This window comes from Lepidochelys olivacea (assembly GCF_965140295.1).
Source record: "Lepidochelys olivacea isolate rLepOli2 genome assembly, chromosome: 8".
Taxonomy (NCBI): domain Eukaryota; kingdom Metazoa; phylum Chordata; order Testudines; family Cheloniidae; genus Lepidochelys; species Lepidochelys olivacea.
This window is the reverse complement of record NC_140418.1, coordinates 44,644,962-44,671,105: the sequence shown is the minus strand read 5'-3', so window position 1 is coordinate 44,671,105 and position 26,144 is coordinate 44,644,962. Positions and strand designations below refer to the sequence as shown.

General features: G+C 55.8%; 1 protein-coding gene across 1 annotated transcript; it reads left to right on the top strand.

Moving 5' to 3' along the window:
* The first annotated feature begins 12,207 nt into the window (after positions 1-12,207).
* PHGDH (phosphoglycerate dehydrogenase) lies at positions 12,208-23,259 on the top strand. Its single transcript, XM_084636065.1, has 12 exons — positions 12,208-12,458; positions 13,293-13,444; positions 14,651-14,716; positions 15,873-15,927; positions 16,020-16,118; positions 17,059-17,191; positions 17,922-18,070; positions 18,994-19,146; positions 19,574-19,706; positions 21,145-21,272; positions 21,804-22,032; positions 22,916-23,259. The coding sequence occupies exons 1-12, from the start codon at positions 12,321-12,323 to the stop codon at positions 23,068-23,070; spliced, it is 1,590 nt and encodes a 529-aa protein (XP_084492191.1). The 5' UTR covers positions 12,208-12,320; the 3' UTR covers positions 23,071-23,259.
* The last annotated feature ends 2,885 nt before the right edge of the window (positions 23,260-26,144 follow it).

The following is a 26,144-nucleotide window of genomic DNA, read 5'->3' as shown; positions in this document are numbered from 1 at the left end:
GTGCAAGATCCCCGAGGGCTGCTTTCCAGCAGTGCTGACCACCCCTCTTCTGTCCCGCACAGAATCACACACACCAGATGCCTCTGTTGCGAGCGTTGGCCTTCCAGCTGAATTGCACGGATGCGACTGAGGGTCTGGCCATGCTCCCTGCCATCCAGGGCTGCCCTGGGAGAGAGCGCCGCCGCATGGAGAGAGCACTCTTCCCTTCACTGTGAGAGGGGAGGCTAGCTGAAACACAAGGGATGCGATTGTGTTTTGTTAGCGCTGGGTTAAATGCAGCATCCTAACACAGTTTGAATGTGGCCAAATGCCAAGGGAATTGTACATTGTTATAGGGGCCAAAGACATTTCAGACCAACCCAGCATTTAAACAACAGGGACACAGCATAGCAAGCTATAAATCTCTGACCACATGCTAGTACAGTGCTATGCAACCACAATTTCAGCATGGGGCTCCCTAGCATGAGGTCTGCCCCACAGTGACATGACAGTCCCCACTCAGAACACACATCCATCAATCCAGTACTCTCCCCTACCCCAAAAGGCCCATCTGTCCTTCCAGCATCAGCCCCTTGGGGAAGTTCCCAGGCTGGGAGCCAGCAGAGGATGTGCGTACAGATGCGACATCCCCCCGGGGGCAACAGGCAGATGATCGTGCAGCAACAGACGCAGCTGGGGACTGAGTCCTATGCCTGTGATGGGTCTGCAAAGCAGCCTGCAGGGTTATGGTGCTGTAGCCACATTGACATTAACTGCTGTGTAAGTGAGCTGATGTTTTGCTCTAGGAGCATGACCTCAGCATCCGAGGCTGGTTAGAGTCTAGCACTGGTCAAGAAATGCCAAACCTTTTCCACGGGAAATTCATGTTCATCTACATTTCCAATGAAAACTGATCTTTTTTTCCAATGAAAAAAAGGAAATAAAAAAGGAAAAATTGGGGGGTTTGAAAATGATTTTCTTACAATTTGGGAAAAAAATTCAATAAAAACTTAATATAATAAAAATGAAATTTTATTGCATAAAAGGATGAATTTTCAAAGAAAAGCCAATGTACATTGCAGTTACATTTTGACAGAAAAACGTCCGCCAACTCCCACAGCGTCTGAGGGAGACCCTTGTAATAATAACATCCCGTCGCTCGTTTCAGCTGTAGATCTCCAAGCACTTCCCAGAGCAGGGGAGTACCATTAACTCCATTTTACAGATAGTGGCTGGCCCAGGGCCACGCAGCAGGCCAGTGACAGAGCAGGGACTAGCATCCAGATTGCTGGGTCCCTGGTCAGTAACACCTAAGGCTAACCTAAGCAGAGTCAGAATGAGCTCTACCCTGACATCTGGTGGTGAGCTGTGGAAAAGGACTTTAGGGGCTGATCTCGTTTGCATGGGCACACCCACACTGCCTAGACTGCTTGCCCAAATGGTCACTTTGGCTGCTGTGGGATCCCCAGTCTCTCTGTTATTGGGGCAGGAGTAGTAAAGGGTTGTTATCCTGGTTATGTGAATCAAGGACAGTAGAACTGTACTTGGCATTTTATAACGGAGGGACTCACCCTCAACGAAGTAGCACTTGCTACGCAAGGGACATGGTTCCAAACCACCAGAGAATTGAAAGAGGTTGGGAACAAGTATGTGTACGTGGTAGTCCTCTCCTTCTGAAAACCCTAAACACTATTTTGACCCCCTTTTTTCCTTTCTCTCTCCCCACAGCGTAATAACTAGAGCTAATTTTGGCTCTATTAGGAGTCTTGTTATATGCTACAGAGCTGAAATTGCTGATACCTAGGTCTAAGCATTAGATTTACTTTGGGCGAGTGGTGCACTAGCACTGATAGTTCCCCATGCTACCAGCTAAAATTCACTGAGAGCTGAACTCACTAAAGAGCTGAAGTTGCTGGGGCGGGGGTTGAAGATAAGTTGGTGACTGGATGGTTGGTGAGCAGAGTGGATAGCTGGGCAGCTGGTGGAGAGGTGCGACTGGCGATGAAGACTACAGCAGAACCCCATGGAGAGGTGTGGCACTTGGCCGTTGACCCAAGAGCAGTGGAGCATGTAGGATGCTCCCCATACCTCCCTCCACTTCGACCCAGGCTGAGAGGTAAACTCTGCAAATGAACTTCTGAATTCTGGGGGAGCTGCACTGACCAAGGACAGAAACTGGGGTGGGGGGGAATTGGGTTTCTGGACTTAAGATCCTGAGGGGAAAAGGACACTGCCAAACTTACTTGGGGTGGGTCTTTTGCTCATGGTTGGTGTTATGAATCCTGTTTGTGGTGTTTCCCCAACATAATGCTGCATTGTTTCCCTCCTTTATTAAAAGGCTTTTGCTACACTCAGACTCTGTGCTTGCAAGAGGGGAAGTATTGCCTCTTAGAGGCACCCAGTGGGGTGGTATGTAATTGTCCCAGGTCATTGGGTGGGGGCTCGAGCCGGTTTTGCATTGTGTTATTGAAACAGAACCCCTAGATACTGAACGCAGCCCTTTTAGCTGCCAACTCTGACGGGCAGAAGGGTTACACTAGATTGCAGCACGTCTGACATCCCTGGCCAGGGAGAGTTCTCCAGATAACCCAGGGCCCAGGAAAACCCTGCTCCACCCACCCACAGAGCTGCACCCCTCCCCTTCTGCCTTTTCCCTTGCACCCAACGCAGATGCTACTGTGGAGGGAACAGGACCAAGTGGCACCCGTGTCCCCCGAGTGAGGGAAGCATTCCCACCAGCGCTCCCTGCACAGGGGAATGAAGAGTGAGGAAGAAGATGCCTGCTCTATAATGCCTCCACTATTGAGGGCACCTGCCCTCAGCTCAGCCGCTCCATCTCCCTTCTGGGCCCTTCAGTGCCACTGCCCATGTAGCTATGGCAACAAGGGACCCATGTCCCTCTGCTACCTGCCAGAAGGTGGCGCCCGGTCCTAGCAGACACAGACCCGGCCTCAGTGACCCATGCATGTGTACCTGAGCTCCGGGCACCCATTATGGCAACTCAGCTGCCCTAGGAATGAAGCCTCATGCCCCCAGCTAATCTGTCTAGCTACACAGAGATCCCCCCAGTGCTGCACTGCCTCCCGAGCTAGGGTAATCACAGCCCCCATGGACTTGGCGCTAGCTCCCGGGCATCAGCTCTCCCTGCATGAGCATGACCTCCCCCAAATACTACCTCCCACCAGAACGATGCCACTAGCGGCCAGTGGGAGAGTCTGGCGCATGTGGGACACAGAGCAGTGGACTGTGGAAGTCACGGACACAAGAGAGAAGAGACCACAGGCCTCAATGCATACAGAACTAAATGCAACAGTCAGCTCTGAGACTTAGCTCTCCACACACTGCACCACAAATGCACACACACACAAACCCATGAAATGAATCTACCTATTTCTGCTAGAGGTGGGGACGGCAGAGAAAGAGATTGTTGTTGTTATTTCTGGTTTATAAGGCTTGAGCGGTGTCCAGTACTATGTGGGGGTGGGGGGGATCGTGGCAGACAGACAGAGGGATAGACAGACTTAATCCACAAGCACTGGCCAGTGAATGCAGTCAGGGGCCTGGGCAGCCATACAAGGCCAAAGCAGGAACTGCCCAGGAGGTACCTGTAACAATAATGTGGTTTTATGGCTGTAACGTTAAACCAAACAGTTATTTACCCTTCTAACTCCCACCCATGGGACTGCTGGTCTCAAAGTCCTGCACTGAACACATTCCCCTGTGGGCTGAGCAGCAGGGTCAACAAGAGAAGTTTAATATTAACCACTGCAGCCAGCTCCTGTACAAGTGTCCAAGGAGCTGTGTAATTTGGCTGGGGTATTCGTTCAAATGTCAGGCAAGAGGGAGCTGCTAGCTTGAGAAGCACAGCCCAGTGGTTAGGCCACGAGCCTGGGACATTGGAGTGCTGGGTTCAAGTCTCTGCTCTGCCATAGACTCTCTGGGTGACCTTGGGCAAGTCAATTAGCCTGTCTGTGCCTCAGTTTCCCCTCTGTACAATGGGGCTAATAGCACTGTCCTCCCTCTCAGAGGGGTTGTGTTGAGGATAAACACAGATACTATTCAGACACTACAGTGATGCAGGCCAGATAAATACCTAAAACAGAGCAGCAGTCTCAGGTTCAGTCCTGCAGATAGACTCCCCTGTCACTGGTCAGCGATGTAAAGGCACATCCTGGTGCTCAGGCTGAGATGCCTTAGCCCAGGGAGCTGTAACCCACATTAACCTGGTCTGTGCCCCCCTCTAGTGGCTAGACAACACAAAGCAGTGAGGTCACTACAGCCTCAGTGCTACCAGACCCGCTCCTATATCTGGGAGGAGTGGTAGATACACTGGCGGGTCGGGATAGGATACAGAGGGACCTAGAAAAATTAGAGGATTGGGCCAAAAGAAATGTGATGAGGTTCAACAAGGACAAGTGCAGAGTACTGCACTTAGGAAGGAAGAATCCCATGCACCCCTACAGACTAGCGACCGAATGGCTCAGCAGCAGTTCTGCAGAAAAGGACCAAGTGGTTACAGTGGACGAGAAGCTGGATATGAGTCAACAGTGTGCCCTTGTTGCCAAGAAGGCCAATGGCATTTTGGGATGTATAAGTAGGGGCACTGCCTGCAGATCGAGGGACGTGATCGTTCCCCTCTATTCGGCATTGGTGAGGCCTCATCTGGAGTATTGCGTCCAGTTTTGGGCCCCACACTACAAGAAGGGTGCGGAAAAATTGGAAAGAGTCCAGCGGAGGGCAACAAAAATGATCAGGGGGCTGGAGCACGTCTTATGAGGAGAGGCTGAGGGAACTGGGATTATTTAGTCTGCAGAAGAGAAGAGTGAGGGAGGATTTGATAGCTGCTTTCAACTACCTGAAAGGGGGTTCCAAAGAGGATGGATCTAGGCTGTTCTCAGTGGTAGCTGATGATAGAACAAGGAGTAATGGTCTCAAGTTGCAGGGGGGGAGGTTTAGGTTGGATATTAGGAAAAACTTTTTCACTAGGAGGGTGGTGAAGCACTGGGTTACCTAGGGAGGTGGTGGAATCTCCTTCCTTAGAAGTTTTTAAGGTCAGGCTTGACAAAGCCCTGGCTGGGGTGATTTAGTTGGGGATTGGTCCTGCTTTGAGTAGGGGGTTGGACTAGATGACCTCCTGAGGTCCCTTCCAACCCTGATATTCTATGATTCTATGATCTCCTGCAGCAATAGTAGTTTCTATTTGGAGACCCACAGCTGCTGCCATTCCAGCAAGGGAGGGGAGCAGAGCCCTCCTTGCCCCATCGATCAGGCCAGAGGGCAGCACCCAAACCCTGTGTGGATTGCCAGGACCATTTGCACAGAGGATCCCTGAAGTCTTCCTTTGCTGCTGCCAGGGAGGGCCCTGTTAAAGGGGCATTTCCCCATCCTGGGGCTGGTGGCAGGGCAACTTGCATCCTGACCCCCGCACCCCATCCCCAGCTCACAGCCCTGCAGGGCACCCTCTGCGGAAGGGGAGAGGGTAGGGAGATGCACTGCCCGCAGGGCGATTTCCTGTGGGATGGGGAGAGTGGTGCCATGGAGGTAGGTGACAAGAGGGATGGGGGAAGGATCCCATGTGGAAGGCCTCTTCCCCTGAAGGAGGCAAGAGTTACACCCTCTATGCGCTGTCCACCCTTTGCACAGCTGGGCTGGCTCACCTCACTGGTGCACCAGCATGAATTCAGTGCAAGGCTGTCTCCTGCTGTGGGCTTGCTCTGAGTTCACACACCTGGAGCACTGCAAACAGCATTGAACCAAGCAGGAGGCATAGAACCGCAAAGCCCCTGCTTTTTCACTACAGACCCTTGTGCCACTCACTGAGTACTGTCCTGCCTGCACCCTGGATGAGGCTGGCACCTGTGGAAACAATGGCATGAGATCCTCCAACTGGGCACTGGATCCTAATGCCCATAAGAAAGTGCAGAGTGAAGGCTGCGAGTGCCACCTTAACTGCAGCATTTCCTGGCTTAGCAGGCTTCCCCCCCACTCCCCGGATGTTCCTAACAGAGTCTTTTTTAAACATACTTTGCTTGCTTTTGCTTAAAAAACATTGACAGAGAAAGGAACGACATGTGCCATGACCTGCACTGGAGCAGAATTCACCCAATGCAGAAAGGCAACACCACACAAGGCCTGTGCACCTCCGGCATCCTGCTTCAGCCCATAGGACACTCACGGCCTTCAATGGGAGTTGGATCAGGTCTATAGTCCCTAGTGAGGACTGTGCCCAGGCCAGGATTCCAGCCTCAGTTTCACTTTTTGCAGGAGTCCTGTTGGAAAGGGATTGGTTAGAATTGTTTTCATCATTATAAAAGCAGATTCCCTTCCCCTGCCACTCCCCACACTCTCCCTTAAGTCAACAGTGGGTCGAACTCTAAAAACCAGTCCCTAGGGGTTGAGCCCTAGCATGGGAAATTACACCTTGAATGGTGAATTACTTGGAAAGCACAAATGTGGGGAACAGGCATTTATCACTGGAACTGCTCTGCAGTTCTAACTGTGGCTGGCATGGTCTTCTTTTTATACCTAGTCACCTCCAGTGGTTGATTAAAACTCCTGGAGCCTTTCTTCACTGAGCGACTGAACTCTGGAGTCCACAGACAAGGGCCAAACTTTCCTTTCAGTTACTCCTGATTTCTACCATTAGGAGAGCACAATTTCCACAGCTCCTCCCACCCCCGCTCCTCAGCCAACAGATTGGAGCAGGAACTGAGGTTATTTCAGGCAAATCTGGGCTGGGTCTCCTCAGCAAGATATCTGAACTGGGCTTTAAAGTTAAACCTTCCCTGGATTAAAGGAGTACATCTTTGTTGTGTCTTCAGTGTTCCCAAGGAAAGGGCTAGGACAGAAGACACTTAAAAGCAGCAATCTCATTGCCAGACACAAATAGTTTAGTTTGGTTTCCCCACTCCCTCAGGAACAGCTTCCTCCCCCACGTAGGTCAAGGGGTCAAGCCTCCTCTCATTGAGGGTAGCCAGCCCTAGCTGCTTCTGAGGTCAGGGAGGGAATAACCTGCCCAAAGGGTCAGTTTCTTCCTGACCCCTATCATCTAGTGGTTGGTTTATAGCCTGCATGGGAGGGTCTATGGCCCTGATGGTTTTGTCTCCTGGTCAGTGTAGCTGTGGATGTTCTCACTAGCCATATAAAAGTCTAAATCTATTTTGGATATTCCTAAGCGCTTGGTCTCAATGAGATCTAGTGGCAATGAGTTCCATAGACAATGCTTGGCGTAAAATGTATTTCCTTGTATCAATTTCAATTTGTTGCCTTTCAATTTCTTTGACTTTCCCCTTGTTCCTGGATTGTGAGTGTGGGTGATCAGGAGCATGTCATTTGCCTTCTCTGAGTTGCTCCGCACACCTCTAGTGTCTCCTCTGGAACCTGCATGGGGCCAGCCTTTTCAGTCTCTCCACAGGAAAGTCATTCCAGGCCTCTGTCCATTTTTGCCAGCTGCCTATGAACCCCTCTATTTCTGCTCTCTTCTTTTGGACAACAGGAGCTGGGTACTGTACTGCACTCGTGTCCAGGAGAGTGCGTCCTGTTGGTTTCTATAATGGCATTGTTCTCATCTCAGTCTTATTCTCCATCCCATTCATTCTGTGTTCATCCTGTTCTCCCTCCCAGCTGGGACACAGTCCAGCCCCAGATTGTACCGCTGCACCACATCCAAGAGAAGGCTGAGGAGGGACCTGATAACAGTCTTCAGACATGTTATAAAAGACAGTGATCAGCTGCTCTCCACGTCCACTGAAGGGAGGACAAGAAGTGATGGGCTTTATCTGCAGCCAGGGAGATTCAAGCTAGATAACAGGAAAAACCTCCTGACTTTAAGGATGTGTCATGGGGTGCTCCACTCACTGCTGGTCTGATGCCTCCTCCTGGTCGCTCTGGGGATTAGCTCTCGAGGCAGACGCCCCCCCTGCGGTTTGGACATCATCACTCTGACTCAGGTCTGCGGCTCCTCTCACTCCAGGACCCTCAGCATCCTCTTCGTGATTTAGCCCTCTTGCTAGGTCACTCAGCGTTCCCCCTTCCAGGTTTCAGACCATCAGCAGTCCTAGGCAGTCAGCCCATTCACTGTCCCAGTGTCATTCCCTCAGTGGCTGGCCTGCCCCCTCCAGGTTCCAGTCCTGGGACCCTCAGCTCAGCAGTTCTGGGCTCTACCCTCTCTGCTCCTTCCCTGGACTGCTTCCTCCCACACCTGGTTCCCCTTCTCTCTGGGAGTACCTGCTCCAAGAATCCTCCTCCCAGCGGGGGACTGCCCTTTCTCTGCAGCCCGCTACCTGGCTTTATACGCCCTGACTGTCCCTACACACCTGAGCCTGTTCTCTAAGTAGCTGTCTCCAGCCAAAAGCTCCCCTGTTTACAGCCTAATTAGCTGCTGGCCCCATCTGGCCCAATTCCTTCTTGGAGAGCCAGTGTGGGGATTTCACCCATCACAGGATGGTTAAGATCTGGACTAGGCTCCCAAAGGAGATTGTGGAATCCCCATCATGGGAGGTTTTTAAGAACTAACAGCTGCCAGAGATGGTCTACGGCTAGGTTTACTCAGCCCTGCCTCAGCACAGGGGGCTGGACTTGATGACCTCTCGAGGTCCCTTCCATTTCTATGATTCTACAATACACCCAGCTAATCCCAGGTCCAATCCTGCTCCTGTTGGTGTCACAGGAGAAACCCCCATTGAGTTATCTGGGAGCAGGGGCAGGCCCCGTGTATTTAGACACTGGGAGTGGCTGCTGCATTGAGAATCTGACAGGGGGACCTGTCTGGCCTCTGCCATCATGACCCAAGTGTATAAACTACCAGGCATTGCTCAACAACATGTGTAACTCACCAGCCCCACTCCACAGCCAGGGTGAAGAATGCTACTGCAAGAGTCTTTATCCAAAGCTGACGTAACAGCCGCGGAGACTCAACAATTACCCTTGCTGCGGAAGCAAGTCAGTCTGCACCCAGGGATTACCCCTTGGGATTAGCAACTAGTCCTGCCGTGGTCCTGCCTTTACATACTTTCTAGCAGGCGCTAAAGGCTAGCTCACAGCAGGCTTGTAGGTAGTTACACAGCATGGGAAGGGAGCAGGGTGCAAGGCAAGTACAGCAGTAGGATCTCACGGCCAAGGCTGGTTCTGCAATTGTAGCTGTAAAGACACATTTTCTGGGAAGGGAAGGCAGAGCCGAAAGGGTTGCAAGACATTTCCTGGGCTTGCCCTGGGAAGCCATCTCCTCCAGTGCGCAGCACCCCTGCTCAGTGGGCAGCAGAGCTCCCGGGGAACAGTGGAGGGTGGCTGGCCCATTCTACCCTGCCCTTTGCTCAGCAGCTCTGCTCCTCGCAGCATTCCAGGGCAGCGCTGTTACACCAGTGTCCGAGACAGGCCAGCATTTCTAAACTCAACAGTCCAAAGTCCAGCTCCTCAGTCCGCGTGCAGACCCCTGGCTTAGTGGCCTAACTCCCATGGGGCTGCCAGTGACAGCAGCAGAAAGTGCTGCACTCAGCATTTCTGGAATCCCATCCGCATGGTCGGGTGCCCAAATACCCATGAGCTGAGCTTTAGGCACCTGCATCTGGCAGTGCTGGCCTCGTTTTGCACTCCTGTCAGCCCTTCAGCCCCATACAGCTCGGGAGAGCAATCAGGACCCCTCACAGGGCCTGCACCAGTGACAGAATTGTTAACTCAGGCCACCTACGTGACCCCATTGTCGTCAACTCCTGCCCCCAGTTACACAGCTACACCCCCCCTGGAGGCAAGGGGTTGCCCCTGTGTGCCTGGCAGCCGCCCGTGAACTTAGATTGCAAATTCTTTGCCCCGATGCACAAGCTGCTGATGGCAAGAAAACAGAGGATGGGAACTGGGCAGTAGCTGGGTCACAGTTTGCTCTAAACAAATGGTGACAACAGCTGCATCGGAACTTCTCACCCTACAACCAGGAAATGGGGCAGCAGAGTTGCCAACCCGAAACATTCAATAAATCATGAGCCAGGCTCAAAAGTATTGTGAGACTGGCTTAGAAAATCATGAGATTTGAAAGTAAATCTTTCTGTATTGGCCCTCTTGACATCTGAGCCTCTGGCATCACATTTTCAAGCTTCTCTCTGCAACCAGCAGGGCCAGCAACTTTTTTGAAAAACAAAAGCCAAGATTCACTCGCGTGGCTGTGGGCTTTCAGACAAACACCAACTATTGTGTGAAACTTGTAATCAGATTCACAAGTCAGTAACACAGAGCATCCCATCTAAATATGTTCCAATTAATATACATTAAAAAAAAGACACACAGTGAAGGTTTTACAATTAGGATCCAGATCTGATTGTTAGAAGTTGTATTGGGTAAAAAAGCCACATTGCAGCCATTCAGCAGGCAGATTTGAGCTCACTTTAAAAGCCATCAATGCCATAAAGATGCTCCCCCCTGCCCCACTCCCAAAGCGTCACTTCCCAGTGAACCAGCCACAGGCTCTGATCCTTCAAATGCCTTATGTATGTGAGTAACTTTACACAGGTGAGCAATCCAACTGGAACAGGACTGTGCCCACTGACTTCAAATGGGACCCACTCAGTGCTTGCAGGATCAGGGCCTGGGCATCCGGATCTGCTCCCACTGAAGTCAGTAGGGCCCAGATCCTCCTGGGAATTACACACTCCAATGCTTTTGAGGATCTGAGCCTGGGTGTTTTACCACTGGTTTCCACTGGAGCAGGACTGGACCCGACATGTAAATATACCATGTAACTGGCTGCAGTCTGGTTAAAGAAACAGAAATTTGAATCCTAATGAATAATGTTCTTGTCTTTTCATAGATTCCAAGGCCAGAAGGGACCATTGTGATCAACTAGTCTGAGCTCCTGGGTAAGTCTGTTGAAAACCCTCTTTCCTCCTGGCTAGCCCCGCATGGGCCATAGGGAAGCTTATGACCTGTAGATATCAAAGGGGGCTTTGTTTTTTCCTGAGTGGCCGGTGGGCATGACTGGCAGGTCATGTGGACGTCTAACTGGGGAGATTGGACTGTGCATGTCCTGCCCAATTGGAAGCTTGTGATGGGAGATATTAGAACTAGCCTTGATTTTACAAATGGGTCAGTGGTGGCCAATGGTGGGAGGGACGAATCATGTGGATCCTTATCTGGAAGGCAGCGTGTTTTCTTTGTGCAACTCACCCATCCTGGACAAGAGTTTCCTTTGCAATGGCAGAGATGATGGACAAATCACCTTTACTGGGGATTCCTTCTTGCCGTTCCTACTGTTCACAGCATTCGACCTTGTCACAAGCACGAGGAGCCAAGAATGACGACTCTTCTATGGCATGGAGGAGAAAATGGAGCTTTGGACAATCTACTCTGGTCCTTCAATTTTTAAGACGAGAGGCAGAGAAGGCCGTCCAGCCACAAAATAGAAATTCTTAACAGCATGCTTTGCCTCAAATCACAGCAAAAGTGATTGGGAGGAATACGAGTTCCTAATCTAGAGGGATCCTGATCTCAGTTACACCCACGTACCGCTGGAGGGACACTGGTGACCCCAGTGGAGTGACTCCAGATTTACCCCAGCATCACTGAGGACAGAATCTGACTGTCAGATGCTTGCCCCTCTCCTGAGCGGTTTTCCAACTCACTTTGCAAGAACGGGCAAGTGATGGGTGTGCTGCACTTGAAAGGGGGAGGGTTTCACTAGTGTAAAGCTACACACCCACCCCAATGAGCTTTGCATAAGCCCAAATCCTGCCAGGACCTGAATCCCGACTGGCCTCCGGGGGCTGGTTTTCAGCCAGAGGAATCAAGTCCCAGAGGCCTTCAGTGAGACTGAGAGTAATAACACTCCTACCATAGCACTGATCTCACAGCCCTTCCATGGGAGGCTCTCTCTACAGACACGGGATGTGTAGGCCCCTGCCAGGGAGGGAGACCTTATTAACCCCACTTTGCAGGCAGACCAACTGAGGCCTGGGGGAGCTGAGCTGCTGGCCGGGTCTCTCTTCCTCCACAGGGCACAGACCACCTCCAGGGGAAGGGCCCCTCCCCGTTGTAAGGAGGCAGAGCCTGGGTCCTGCTGTGCAGGGCAGCCCCAGCCCAGGTGCAGGGCCGGCAGCGGGCTCCTGTGCGCCCTTACAGGTCCCCGAGCGCCTGCTCCCGGGCCCGGGGCGGGACGATGTGCCCGCGGCTGGCAGGGCAGCGCTGCCCCGCTTGCTGGGCTGGGGGAGGCAGGGGCGGGGGTGCTGCGGAGCCGGGGAGTGACAGACCGGGGCGGGGCTAGCCGGGTTTAGGGAGAGCTGCGGAGCTGGAGGCGCAGCTCCCGGATTGCCAAACGTGCAGCCGCCCGTCCCCGGCTGGTCGCAGCCGTTGCGCTCGCCATGGCCTTCGCCACGCTGAGCAAGGTGCTGCTCAGCGACAGCCTGGACCCCTGCTGCAAGCAGCTGCTGCAGGCCGGCGGCATCCAGGCGCTGGACAAGCCCAACCTCAGCCGGGAGCAGCTGCTGGCGGAGATCCAGGTGGGGGCTGCCGGGGAGCTGCCTTGCTCGGCGGGGTGCAGGCTGGGCAGAGGACGCGGGCTGCTCCCGGGTGCCAGCTGGCCCGTGCCCGGCACAGGGCCCCGAGTCCTGGCTGGCTCGGGCTCCGTGCCGCGCTCCCCGCCCCGCGCCTGATGCAACAGCCGTGGGTTTTGCGCGGCGCGGGGACTGGAGGCCTGGGCCGGGGGCCGGGGGCAGGAGCTGAGGCGACCGTCCAGCCAAGGGCTGCACGTGCGGGGTCGGGTCCAGCCTCTGCTGGGGAGCCCTGCCCCCCCTCCCGCACCGCCCCAGCCAGAACCCCCCAGAGCCAGTGGGCCCCCCAGCTCCCGTGCCCGGGGTGGGGGCTAGGCACGCTCAGCGGGCATGGGCGGGGAGAGGGGCTCCAGGAGAGAGGCAGGGCGCCAGCTGGGGGCAGAGCAGAGGTTTTGGTGGGAACCGGGGCTCCTGCAGGCAGGACGAACCGGGGCTCCTGCAGGCAGGACACCCAAGGCTCCCCCCTGTTGGGACGTGTGGGTCTCTGCCCCTGGGGCAGCAAAACCCTGGGGGAGGGGGCAGCGTCAGACTGGAACCTCGCCCAGGGACGGGGTAGAGTCTCTGACACTTTGCACCCGGCTTGGGGCGTCTCTGTCTAAACCCCAGGCTCTGGGCTGGAACCCCTGGGGGTGGCTCCTGGGGGCCTGCTATACTGGGGTCAGGCTGGCTAGGGGCCCTTCTGGCCTTAAGACCCACACTACGGGGTGGGGGAGCAGTGGTTTATGGAAGCGGGGGAGGGCTCTGGCCTCCTCTTCCCATCCGCTCCGGCGCTCACTCCTTCAGGACTGCGATGGGCTCATCGTCCGCTCGGCGACCAAAGTAACCGCAGACATCATCCAGGCCGCTGAGAAGCTGCGGGTGATCGGTCGGGCCGGCACCGGTGTCGACAACGTGGATGTGGAGGCAGCTACGAGGAAGGGCATCCTGGTGATGAAGTAAGAGCAGTGTGACTCCAGGGCAGAGCTGCTTCTTCCCGCACAATGGCTGTGCTGGCCTTGGCAACGTGTGTCCAGTTTCTGGACACGTGTGTCCGAGGTCAGCGCTTGTGTGCATGGGAGGGGGGCAGCATCTGAGCAGATCCAGGGTGCATACCTGCAGATGTGTGGGCATGTGGTTCCCCTGCTGCCATGCCATTACTTAGAAAAGGCTCCAGGGACTAGACAGGAGTTGAAAGGGGCACGGTTCCATTCCCATTCTCTCTGAGCATGTCTCGTGGGGGGCACAGGGCTCTGGGTCAGGTCCCAGAGGTTTAGCAGTGCAGCTGGCTCTGAGGGTGCTCCTGGGTGGTCCGCCTAGGGCCACGTACCTTTTTTTTTGTACTTAGTTTTCTGCTGAAAATGCAGTTTGGGGCCAAATTCAGCAAATTGATTCAGCCAAAAATGGAGTGAAACTTTGAAAACGTTTCGCTTTGACTTTTGCAATGGAGCCTTTTGACGTTCTGTTTTGAAACAACTTCTGAAATCCAGCTGAACTTGGTTAAAAAGCAAAAGTTAAAAAAACTCTTGAATATTAAATGACAAATTCATTTTTGAGTCAAACAAAATGTTTTGTTCTTCTGGGTTTTTCATGTTGGCCACCAGACTGACAGATTGGTTATTCACTCATGCTCCAGCCCCCCCTTGCTCTGATGGGCTGCTTGGGGGAGGGGGCAGTGTCCCCCAGGGCAGATCCCCCGATGTTAGTAGGTTGTGGCAGGCCCCGAAGAACCGATCCCAACTGCAGAGCCTATGCAATGGGGCATGGGAACAAAACGAGATGCAGTTGGGGAAACACAGCTACCATGGGGATGGCGGGGGTTAGAATTGACCCAACCCAGCTGTTCAGCAGGAGGGAGAAAGTGGGGGGCAGCACGGCTGGAAGAGACTAGATGTTGCAGGCTGACGTGACAGCGGCAGACGGAGCCAGCGAAGCACTGAGTTCTGTGCCCGGAGGCCCCTGCCTTGGAGTGACAGTATAGTCAGTGCTGCCAGTTCAAAGCCATCATGGCTAGGAATGTTGGCAAGTCTCATTCAGGCTGAGTGTCCGCAAGCCCTGGGAAAGTGACTGCAAGGAGCACTCCCAGGCCTGCCCCATGGGGCCCACCAGGGCTCCCCTGTCCCCGATGTCTGTGCTAACCCCAGTGTGCTCTGCTCTGCCCTCAGCACGCCCACTGGGAACAGCCTGAGCGCAGCAGAGCTCACCTGCGGGATGATCCTGAGCCTGGCTAGGTGAGCACGTCTGCCCCCCAGGGCAACCGTCACCCGTCATCCCCTGTTACTGCTTGGGGATCTCAGGAATAGCACACAGCCCAAGTCCTCCACACAGTGCACTGTGCTTGGCTCATCTGTGCTCGGCCCCAGCATGTGCCTCTTCCCCATGGCCCCTGCCCTCAGCATCCAGCTCCCACCCCACCCCTCCCTTGGAGCCCTGGGACGTCCCCTCTGACCTGCCCCAGGCACAAAGCCAGAGCACCGACTCCCCATCTCCTCCACTGATCCATAAGCCCTGTCTCCCCATCACCCCCGCCAGCACGGAGCCTCCGGACCCACTGCCCCCAGCATAGGGCCCTGGGTACTCGGCTCCCACCCACTCCCCGGCACTGCCAGGCACCCTGCAGAGAGCACCAGACATCCAGAAGCCACTGGCTCCCCATCCCCAGCCATGTGGCTCTGAGCTCCACACCCAGCAGGGAGCCACGGGACCCTGCCTGTGTCCCACTGGCATGCTCCTCCCCACCACTGAAAGGCAGCTTCGAGTCCCTCTGCACTGCCCACTTCAGTCACGCTGGCATGCAGCCACCATTACCTGCTCCTCATCATTGCACCCACCCACCCCATCACTGCACCTGTCTTCCCCCGCCAAGAGCCCCCAGGGCATCCACCCCCCCATCACTGCTCTTATCCCTCCCACACAGAGCCCCCAGGGCACCCCCTAGTCCCTACCATTGATTCAGCCCCTACCTAGAGCCCTGGCACCTGGCTGTCCCCTGCTCACAATCACTGCCACTGGCCCCCAACTCCAAACTACCCACCCATGTGCCCAGGTCCTTCCACAGCCCACGACCCCCACACACCAGCTGGGGAAGGGTGGAAAGGAACAAAGCCACCGCCCTGTAGCCCTGCAGAGCATGGACCCTGGGGTGAGTCGACACCCACAAAGCACCTCTCTTCCCCCCCCACACCTCCCCCTGGGGCTCATATGCTCTGCAGGGCACTGACCCCACAGTGGGCATGCCCCATGCCGGGGGCACAGACACAAGAAGCGCCCCCTACCAGGCCCCACAGCCCCCTGGGGTGCTGGAAGCCCCCATGGAGTGTGGATTGCCCCGGGTGGCTCAGCCAGGGGCTGCAGGCTCTGCTGACCACGATGCTGTTGGTGTTTCAGGCAAATCCCCCAAGCAGCCGCCTCGATGAAGGAGGGGAAGTGGGACCGTAAGAAGGTAAGAGTCCGGTGCCATCTCCGTGGCACTGCTGGGGGGGTGGGTTGCCCTGGAGCCTCTAGTCACAGCCCTGTCTGCGTTCTTTGCTCTAGTTCATGGGAATGGAGCTTTATGGGAAAACCCTGGGCATCCTGGGCCTGGGCCGCATCGGGAGAGAAGTGGCCACCAGGATGCAGGCCTTCGGGATGAAGGTAAGGGTGGGAGCAGGGAAGGGAAAGGGTTAACCTGCCCAGAGGCTCGGTTGGGTTGGTGAGGTGAGGGCAGGTCGTGCCCAGGGAGGGGGAGAGCGAGGGTTAATGTGCCCATGCTCCTCCCGCAGTACACACAGGTAGTGGGGGGAGGAGGGGATTAATTCTTCCTCCAGCCAGGGGAATGGAGGAGAAAGGGTTAATCTGCTTCTCCGTGCAGCTGCAGCCCCTGGGGGGCGCTAAGGAGGGGGCTGCTCTGTCTGTACCTGCCCGGAGCCTCTCTGGGGACATGGGCATCTCTTGTGCCTCAGACTGATGTGACTATGGAGCAGTGCCCAGCCAGGAAAGGCAATGGGGGAAGCTCCCCTTAACTCTGCCCCTTGCACTCCTACGCCACAGCGCATCCGTGGGGCCGCGGGCAGCTGGGAAGGCAGAGACTTGCCCTGTTAGCCAGCAGTGTGCGATGGGAAGGCTGGGAGCACGGCGCTGACACTGTGGGGGAAGCTCCCTGTGCCTGGGTGCTGTGCGGATTCTCTGGCGAGAGCAAAGGGGCGTTAGTTACTACGCGGGGCGCGCGCCGCTTCAGGCAGCAAAGGCAGCCTCCAGCCAGGATGCAGCCATGGCCCAAGTTGGACTAGAGCCCAGCCAGCCGGGACAGGGCTCTGGGTCTGCTCAGTAAGGAGCGCCGGGTCAGGGCTGCCTCTTGCTCCCTGTGCATTGGTAGCTCTTCCCCCTTCCGCCCCCAGGGGGCACCCTACCGAGCCCCCTCCCCCCGGCCTTTTGCCCACTGGGCTTTTTCCCTGCTGCACCTCGGAAAAGGCAGGGCAGCCCTCAGGACGGGCCCCCTACTGCCCAAGGTCCCCTCCCCCAGGGCTTGGGGGGCCTGTCACCCAAAGCTGAGGAGGTCAGCTTGGGCTGTGCGAGTGGCTGTGGCTGTGCTTAGACCATAGGGTACGATCCCATCATCACACCCGAGGACTCGGCTGCCTTCGGTGTGCAGCAGCTGCCCTTGGAGCAGATCTGGCCCCTGTGCGACTTCATCACAGTACACACGCCGCTCCTGCCCTCCACCACAGGTAGGGGAGCAGGGCCCAGAGCAGCCACGCCAGCCTCTGCCTCTCCCCTCTGAAGGCCGTGAGATTAACAGGGCTTGGGGGCTGGAGGGGAAAACAGGCCTGGGGGAGAGTCAGATACAACCCCATGCAGGACAAGATGAGGGCCCCATAGCAGGAGATCTGGATAACAGTGGTCATGGGAGCGGCGGGCTGGCAGAGCTGTGCCAGAGGGATGGGGGGCAGCAGTAAGGGGGCTGGCGCATTGGCAGAGCCATGCCAAGGGGCAGGGCTGGAATGGCAGGGGCAGCAGTCAGGAGGGTGGCAGGTTGGCAGAGCCATGGTAGCCCAGTGCACAAGCTCCCATCCTCCTTCTGCCAATAGCGGAGCCCAGCCAGGGTGAAGGGGGGTCCTGTCACTCTGACTGCGGGCTCACAGCTAGGCCCTCCAAGGAGAACGCCCCAGCAGTGAAGGGAGATGGAGGCAGGGGGATGCTGAGGCGGGGGATGGGATCGCAGAAGAGAGGACTCTAAGGGACACTCCCCTAGAGCACTCCCTCTGGCCTGGACTGGGGTGTGTCCCTCCCAGGGCTCAGGCCAGTAGGTGCGTGCTCTGCTGCCAGCCGGGACCAGCTGCACACAGTTAACTGGGATTCCCTGGGAGGTGCGGGTGGGTCCAGGGCAGCCCACGCTGGGAGGAGAGCCAGGCTGGCTAGCTTGTTGTCAGACTCTACCCCCCTGCTATCTCTCCCCAGGGTTACTGAACGACAGCACCTTTGCCAAGTGCCGGCGGGGGGTGCAGGTGGTGAACTGTGCTCGAGGGGGCATTGTGGATGAGGGGGCGCTGCTCCGGGCGCTGCAGTCTGGCCAGTGTGGGGGAGCCGGCCTCGACGTCTTCACCGAGGTAGGTAAATGGGGCCTTGGGCGGAGGCGGGACCCAGAGCACATTCCCCCATGGAACTGCCACAGCAGATGGGGGCCCTGGCCCCAAGCCAAGGCCTGCTGCCCTAGGAGGGGGGTGGGCACAGAAACAGAGGGTCCGTCCCAGATGCATGACCTTGGGCCAGGCCTGAGAGGTGCAAAGGAGCCTGCCCCTTGTTCATCCCCACTCTGCTGCCCAGGGTGGGTTACTCCTGGCCCATGTAATGGTCTTGTAGCTCCTTGGGGGTAGCGGGTGCAGAGCCCTGGCCCCATGCCCTGGCTCGTTCACTGGCCATGGGCTCCACTCCGCCAGGGCTCAGGGCCCTGTGCCTGCTGTTGGGTTTGACACCAGGGTTCAGCTGCTTGGAGAGCATTACGTTCCAGCCCTCGCAGCCACCCTTGCTGTTGTAGCCCTGAGCCCAAGACCTGTAGGCCTGGGCTGACTCTGCTTCCCCCTACCCAGCTGTGACACTCACTTCCCTGGCCCCTGGCAGCCAGCCCCCACCATGCAGAGGCAGCCCGCCTGCTCATCTGCACCCGGCTCTGGGGAGGAGCTGGGGCCCAGCCTTGCCAGGCCCTCAGAAATGGCCCATCGGAAACTCCGTAACATTCCCAAACCAGCCTTAATTCTGTGCTCTGCGTGGGAGCGAAGTCTCCCCCACCCTGTGCAGGCCATAGGGACGGGACACCCCCCCTCATGCTGGGTACTACACCCCTGCTGTGCGCCAGCTGTACCCTCCCAACCTGTATCGGCCATTGGGACTGAAATGCCACTCAGGCTACTCAACCAGCCTGCAGCCCAGGAGCTGTGCCCACATCTCCACCGTGCTTCGCTGCAATGCCCCTTCAGGCAGGGCCACTCACCTGGAAGGCGGCTCGGGCTAATGGGACAGGCTGTGTCTGCAGGAGCCGCCCCAGGACCGCACCCTGGTGAACCATCCCAACGTGATCAGCTGCCCCCACCTGGGCGCCAGCACCCGGGAAGCACAGAGCCGCTGTGGCAAAGAAATCGCCCTTCAGTTTGTGGACCTGGCCCAGGGGAAGGTGCTGGCTGGCGTGGTGAGTGAGGGGGCACGGGGAGGGACGCAGGCTGCGGGCGAGGATGGGCGCTGCCTCAGCAGAGCTCTGAGCAAGCAGACAGCCCTGCCAACAGTTAACTGAGCATCTCATGCTGCCTCAGGTCCTGCCTCTGCTCCAGGACTCAGATTGTGTGTGGCCTAGTTGCTAGAGCACTGGACCGGGACTCAGGAGAACTGGGTTCAATTACTGGCTCTGCCAGCTGGCTGACCTTGGGCAAGTCACCACCCTGCTGTGTGCCTCAGTTTCCCCATCTGTACAGTGGGGGTAATGCTATTGCCCTCCCCTGTAAAGTGCTGGCAGATCACTGCGTAAAAAGCACTTTACAGGAGCTAGCGAGTGGCATTCTCCCTTCCTATCAGCCCACTATGTATTCAGCCCCCTTTCCTCTTCCTCCCTCTGCCCACAGGTAAACGGCCAGGCTCTCAGCAGTGCCTTGGAACCTCAGACTAAGCCCTGGATCGCCCTGGCTAAAGCCCTGGGTGTGCTGCTGCAGACATTGGCCAGCCCGGTGAAGGGAAGCGTGCAGGTCTCCACACTGGGTGAGCTCGCAGGGCTGGGTGGCAGAGCTGGGTTGCTCCTCTCAAGCGGTGGTGCTCTCCAAGAGCTGGGTGGGCAGCATGCTGGCCCTGTGTCTCTGCCCTTGTGCTGACACAGCAGTGCCGCAGAGAGGGGGTGCTGTGCAGTGCCAGGGCTGCCCTGGGCAGAGCAGGACAAGGCATGTAGCAGCTGAAGCTATGTCTACACTGCATTGTGGTCCCGGGCTTAGCGTTTCCAAGTCCATGCTTGAGCATCCAGTCCACCCTGCACTGTAAACCTGCATTTACAATTGCTGGAGCCAGGTCTCACCTGGCCATACTGCACTACACAAACCTTCTGGCTTGACCTGCATCCTCACTGCAAAATGTCAGTTTTACAATGCAGTGTAGACATCCCCTAAGGGCCCAGGCCAGGGACTAACCAGCAATATCCTGTCTGCTCCCCCCCCGTCTCCCCTTTGAGGGAGAAGAGGAGAGTGGGCTGGAAACTTTTCATCAACTCGTTTTGAGGGGGAAAATTCCACTTTTGTCTAAATTAAACATTTTTTTAAAATATCACTTTCAAAAAGTTCTCACACGGGGAAAAATTTTCATTTTGTAACATTTCCAAATTTTGTTTGTTAACTTCAAAACCTCTTCGAACGTTACTGGATGGGGTTTTTGATCGTTATATTTGTACATCATGCACTACTGCTCCAGCCCCATAGTGAAATGATGTACAAACGTAACAATCAAAAACCCCATCCAATAAAACTGGAAGAGGTTTGGAAGTCATGTTGTGAAATAATGCACAAACAAAACACTTCAAATTCCCCAGACACTCTTCCCAAACCTGTTTGAAATTCACATTTCACGGGAAATCTTGAAAACGTTTGTTTTCGGTAAGATTTGGAACACAAATACATTTAGAAATGTCAAAACTTCCTGCAAAATGGAAATTCTGAGTGTCCACCAGCTCTAGGAAGGAGCAGAGTGGGGTTTGGTGGGGGGCGGCTGGACCTGCCCTGGCTTCACACAGTGCGGTGGAGGAACAGCAGCAGGAAAGGGGAAGCCAAGCTGGGGAATAGTCTCCAGGGGAAATGGCAGACACCCACTTGCTCTGGAGTTATGAAACCAGGTTGGCCAAAACTCTGAAGCAGAGGCTCCCAAGCTGGAAGGCAGTGAGCGTGGGTGGACCTATGGTGCTAGCTGCTCATTTACATTTGTTACTCTGCTCCTGTCACTTCTCCAGGGGAGCAGCTGCTGGAGCTGATGGGATGGGAGGTGATGGCAATAGGCAGGGCTGGGCCACATGAGTGGGAGCGGGACAGCAGAGTCCTTGTATTAAAACGTGGCCTCTGGCAGGAAGCAGTGAGAGGAGCCTGGCATGGGGTGGGGATCTACTGCGGCTGGGGCTCTGCTAGCGTGTCTGTGTAACCCTCATGACTCCCCGCACCTGCAGGAGTGCCCTTGCAGAAGGCCGGGAGTTACCTGAGCCCTGCTGTGGCTACCGGCCTGCTAGAAGGAGCAGAACAGAAGGATGTGAACCTGGTGAATGGGCTGCTGCTTGTCCAGGAGGCTGGACTGAAGGTACACGGCTTGCCTGGGACCCCAGTCACACAGCCAGGAGTCAGTGCACATGAGGTCTCCTCCCTAGGTCTCTTCACTGGGCCTGCCTGGTGTGGGGCAAACTGGCCCGTCTGCCAACACCAGAGCCCACCTCTATTTCGTCATATCCCCCAGCAGGCACTCCCTGCCCCTGCACTAGCGGGGCACCCTCCCACCTCACCCCTTACACGTAGGCAGGGACACCTGGCATCTGCTGGATGGTCTCCCCCTGTAGGACCCCTAGAGGGGGCCCTGACCAGCCCCAGCCCCTGGCTAGCACCAGCTGGGTGTTCTCTGGCCTGCAGCCCCTTCAGACGGTGAGAGGGAAAGGATGGTCCAGGGCTAGGGCTTCAGAGACCCGGGTTCAATTCCCTGCACTGCCACAGATTCCCAGGGAGACCATGGGCAAGTCACTTTGCTGTACCCTGGGGATAGCTGTACCTCCTGGGGGCGTGGAAGTACCACCGCGATGACATGGGGCTGCTGAGCGGTCATCTCCCCTCTCCCCTTCAGGTCACAACCACTCACAGCAACGCAGTGCCGGAACTGTACACCGGTGACAGCCTCCTGCAGGTCACCTTGCAGGGGACCCCCTCCAGTCTAGTGGGCTCAGTCCAAGGCAGCACCCCCGTCCTGCAGGAGCTCAACGGAGCCAACTTCAAGCAGCCGGTTCCTCTCACTGGCCACCTGCTGCTCTACAGAGCCAAAGCTGCCAACGCCAGCACGCTGCCTGCAGTGATCGGTGAGGAAGGAGCCTGCCTGTGCCACCCCCAGTCCATGAGTTACAGTTAGGCCCTGAATGTCCCACCTCACCAAGGGGAGGGGTAAGATCCCACCCTGACTGCTGCTGCCTCTCTGGGGCCAGCATTGTGCCGGGCTAAGTTAAGAGGCTGCAGGGCCTTAGGCAGCCGTCGGAGTTACCAGGGGGAGCGGTGTGCCCCGGCGGGGAGTCCTGGCTCAGACAAAGCCTCAGTCCTGAGAAGCAGGAATGTAGGGGGCTACAGGTCCATGATCCACCTGCACCAGTGATGGGCTCCCGGTCTCTTGGACCCCACCTTGTGCTCCTCATCCAAGGCATTCGGTTGGGAAGATACAGGGGAAAGGGTACAGTGGGGGGATTACAGGGGAGTTCCCGGCAGTCGTTTGGGAATGGGGGCGGGAGGGGAGCATGATGGGAACTGAGGGCCAGGGGTTGTGAGAAGGCAACCTACGGCTGTAATGAGGCCACCTGCCTCTGGCAGGCAACGGCTGCAGCAGGAGGTGGGGGAGTGACGGGGAAGGCAGGGGCCGGGTATTGCTTTGCCATTAAACATCCCCTACTCCTGAAACAGGTTTGACAGACAATGGGCCTGGTGTCCCAGAGGACCTGTCTGCACCAGCCTGGGCTGCTTGGCCATGCTGGCCAGAGGGCGAGCTGAGTTTTCCATTGATTATGAGGGAAGGCTCAGGGGCTGCCAGCCCCATAGCCACAAGGGACTGCTGCTCTCAGCCTTGTCCTGCCCCCGCAGAAATGTTCAGTGGGGTGCTAAGTCACGGCAGGGCAGAGCCAAGGGCTGTGTTGCTGCTGGGTGCCCTTGCCCCAGCAGGCACACAGCGTGAGCTCTCTGTGCTGTTCCCATCTGCAGGGCTGCTGGGGATGGCTCGGGTACAGCTCCAGTCCTACCACAGCTCCTGTGCTGTGGCGGGAGAAGAGTGGAGCATCTTGGGAATCTCTTCAGCAGTCGGGGCCCTCGGTGACGTGAAGCAGCATGTGACAGAGGCCTTCCAGCTCACACTCTAGCCCTTTACAGTGAGCTTGCAGCCGCTTCCCAGGGGAGCTGTTCTCCCAACAAAGCCAGGCCGGGTTCAAGACCAGCATGCAACCCCTCCCTTGGCAGCACTGTGCCAGCCAGCAAGCTCAGCTGGGGCCAGGCACAGCATTGGTTGTAGTTAGGAAATCCCAGCACAGTCAATACAGCATTTGGGAGGAGAGCGTGTGCTTGTGTCTTGTGTCCAGTGTCCTGCAGCGGCCCAGGGCGGGAGGGGAAGAGGTCACAGGGTATGCTGGGGGTGAAGCAGGAGTTTGCCCGCAGCAGGGAGAATGTCTTTGCGCGCTCCTGTTCCCCTGGCAAGGTCACTGTTACACTGGCACCACAGCATGCCCACAGTGCAGGCTGGCACTTTACAGCCCTGCCCTGGCAGCATAGATCCAGCCTCTCTCCAGCTGCTTAGATGCACCCAAAGGAGAGGGGCCAGGAACACCTCCAGACTTGGCCCCAGGCTCTGCTTGTGGGACCGTAAAAGGGGCAGCTGCCTCCCAAGTGACCCTTCCTGGTCGCTATAGAGCGGCCCTGCATCCGTTTACCCGCTGCAGGGCTCCTTAAATAAACTCCAGACCTCAGCCCTTAATACATTCCCCTTGTGAGTCTCATTGGTTTATGTAGAATTCAGACCACCACTCAACGCTGGGGCTTCCCAACCTTCTAGCTGCAGCCTAGTTCTTCCCTGCATTTGGCAGGCCCCTACTTGGGTGGAGTCTGACATCACACATGTTCCTGCAGCCTTCTGCTCTCTGCAGCTTCCTCTTCTGCTGCTGTAGACCCCAGGTGCCTTGTCTTAAGACCGACTGGACAGCAGGTAATTAGCCACAGGTGCACTGGACACCACCCCCACCCACTCTTAAAGGGACCAGTCAGCCTGTGACAAGGATTCAGCCACCAGTCCCAAACTGGAACAGATGCTTTGCTGGACTGACGTGCCAACGTTCGCAACACCCCTGCCCTTGCCGAGTTTGGTTCAGACACTCTGTAAGTCAAACTCCTGTGCCAGTTTTCTTCAAAAGTGGTTTGGCTGGAGATGTGGTTGAAATTTAAAAACCAAGCCCTGCTTGAAGTCTAGGTGAGGCTGGCTAGAAGTGCTTGTTTATACTACAGGCTGAGCTGGTGCAAGTGCCAGAGTTAAGGTTACAGAAACTGTTTCTATTAGAATCCTATTTGCATGTCCTTGTGCTTTTTGCGATGCTCATGTTATGGGGCTGAACTATTCTAGACTTGACCTCAGGGCCATGCTTGATTGTAGGAGACTAACCTACATCTCTCCAGCCATATTCAAGTTAAGAACGGGGGAGTTGGAAAAAAGTTTTGCCCATTTTTAACATGCTGAGAGGGCCTTGGCACCTCCTCTCTCTCCCTGAAAGAGAGATGGTGCAAAAACAACTGGCCCTTTCCATAGCAAATTTGTCACACAGCTCTTCCCTGTCAAGTCCACGCTTTGCTGGACTTTAGCATATTCTACTGTAAAATGAGAGTTCGGACCATTAGAAAACCTAGTGAGTGCATATACTACAGAACACATGCATAAGGTGACCTGCAAGAGGGGCTGAGCCCTCGTTTTCTGGCTCCATAGAGAAGGCCTGACAGCATTTCTGCCTCTCCCATCCCTAAAAAGGGGAGGTGTTCTGCAGCGGTACACCTTTTTGTGTATTAGACTGCAAGGAGGAGCAAGCCTGCACAAGCCCTAGAGCAAGGGTGGGCAAACTACAGCCTGAGGGCCAGATACAGCCTGCGAGCTGCACCACACTGCTCAGCCCCGCTGTGTCTGGGGGCTGGACCGCTCGGCCCCACTCCGGCCGAGACGCTGGGTTGGGGGCCACAAAACGCAGCTCTCGAAAGCCACGGCATGGCCCTACTCCAGCTCCTACGTGCTCCAATGGGAGCTGCAGCGGATGGGGCAGTATGCAGAACCACCTGGCCGTGCCTCTGTGTAGGAGCTGGAGAAGGGACTGCTCCGGGAGCTACTTGAGGTAAGCGCCGCTCGGAGCCTGCATCCCGCTCTCCACTATCCTCGATTCCAGCCCAAATCACCCTCCTGCACCCCAAATCCACCCCAGAGCCCGCACCCCCTCCTGCACCCCAACCCCAATTTTGTGAGTATTCATGGCCCACCATACAATTTGTATTGCCCAATCTGGCCCTCGGCCCAAAAAGTTTGCCCACCTTTGCCCTAGAGATTAAGCTGTGTAACGCTTTCCATTATACCTCTTGTTTTCATCAGTTTAGAATGTCATCAAACTAACCCCTCAGGCTGAAGTTTCCCCAGCTGGTCACTGCCACTGGTTATTTTTTTGAGAAAAAATTAGGTCATCCTTTCAGAATTAGGTTTAAAAATCTTCTCATTTCCTCTTAATATATGTATAAGTTTTAAACCCATTTGAGCATCACCATCCTTGGCGCAGGAGCGTTACAATTTGGCCAGGGGCAAGTAATGCGCTCAGAGGTGCTGCTTCGTATCCTCATGGACAGCTGTGATCAAGTTAGAGGCTGCAGAAATTTACCATTTGCACGTGCTCAGTAGAACTTGCTAGACACTTGCTCTTAGTCTCCTGGGCATTCTAAGTGGACTGAGCTGGCTCCCAAGCCCCAGGCAGCCTCCTGCATCATTACCAAGCCATTGCACAGACAAGCGCAGAATTATTTTTCCACCATCGAAGTATTCTTTGGCTAAGGGAAAGGTGGGCAAGGTTGCGAGCCTGGAGAAGACTGAGTTCTAATCACAGCTCTTCCAGTGACTGGAATTAGTTGTCTGCACTGCACAGCCTAGCCCTTATTACAGAGCAAGATCTCCTAGTGCTTGCTGAAGTGGCAGGGCAGGAACATTCTCCTCCATACCCATTTTGCAAGCCTGGGAAATCCAGATCTCAAATATGGCAGATCCCAGAATCCTTCACTTAGCCATACTGTCTCTCAGATGGAATGTGACAAATCTGTGTGCTGGACTATGACGTCTACAATAAGACTGACTCCTGCACAGCCAGCATCACAAAATGCTGGAGGATGCAATAATGAATGGACATCATATAAATGCAAAGAATAGTTA

Excerpts from the sequence above, each read along its gene's own strand:
- PHGDH (XM_084636065.1), top strand. The coding sequence starts at position 12,321 with ATGGCCTTCGCCACGCTGAGCAAGGTGCTGCTCAGCGACAGCCTGGAC. Across the intron at positions 12,459-13,292 it reads AGCTGCTGGCGGAGATCCAG|GACTGCGATGGGCTCATCGT; the intron begins GTGGGGGCTGCC and ends TCACTCCTTCAG. Across the intron at positions 13,445-14,650 it reads AAGGGCATCCTGGTGATGAA|CACGCCCACTGGGAACAGCC; the intron begins GTAAGAGCAGTG and ends CTCTGCCCTCAG.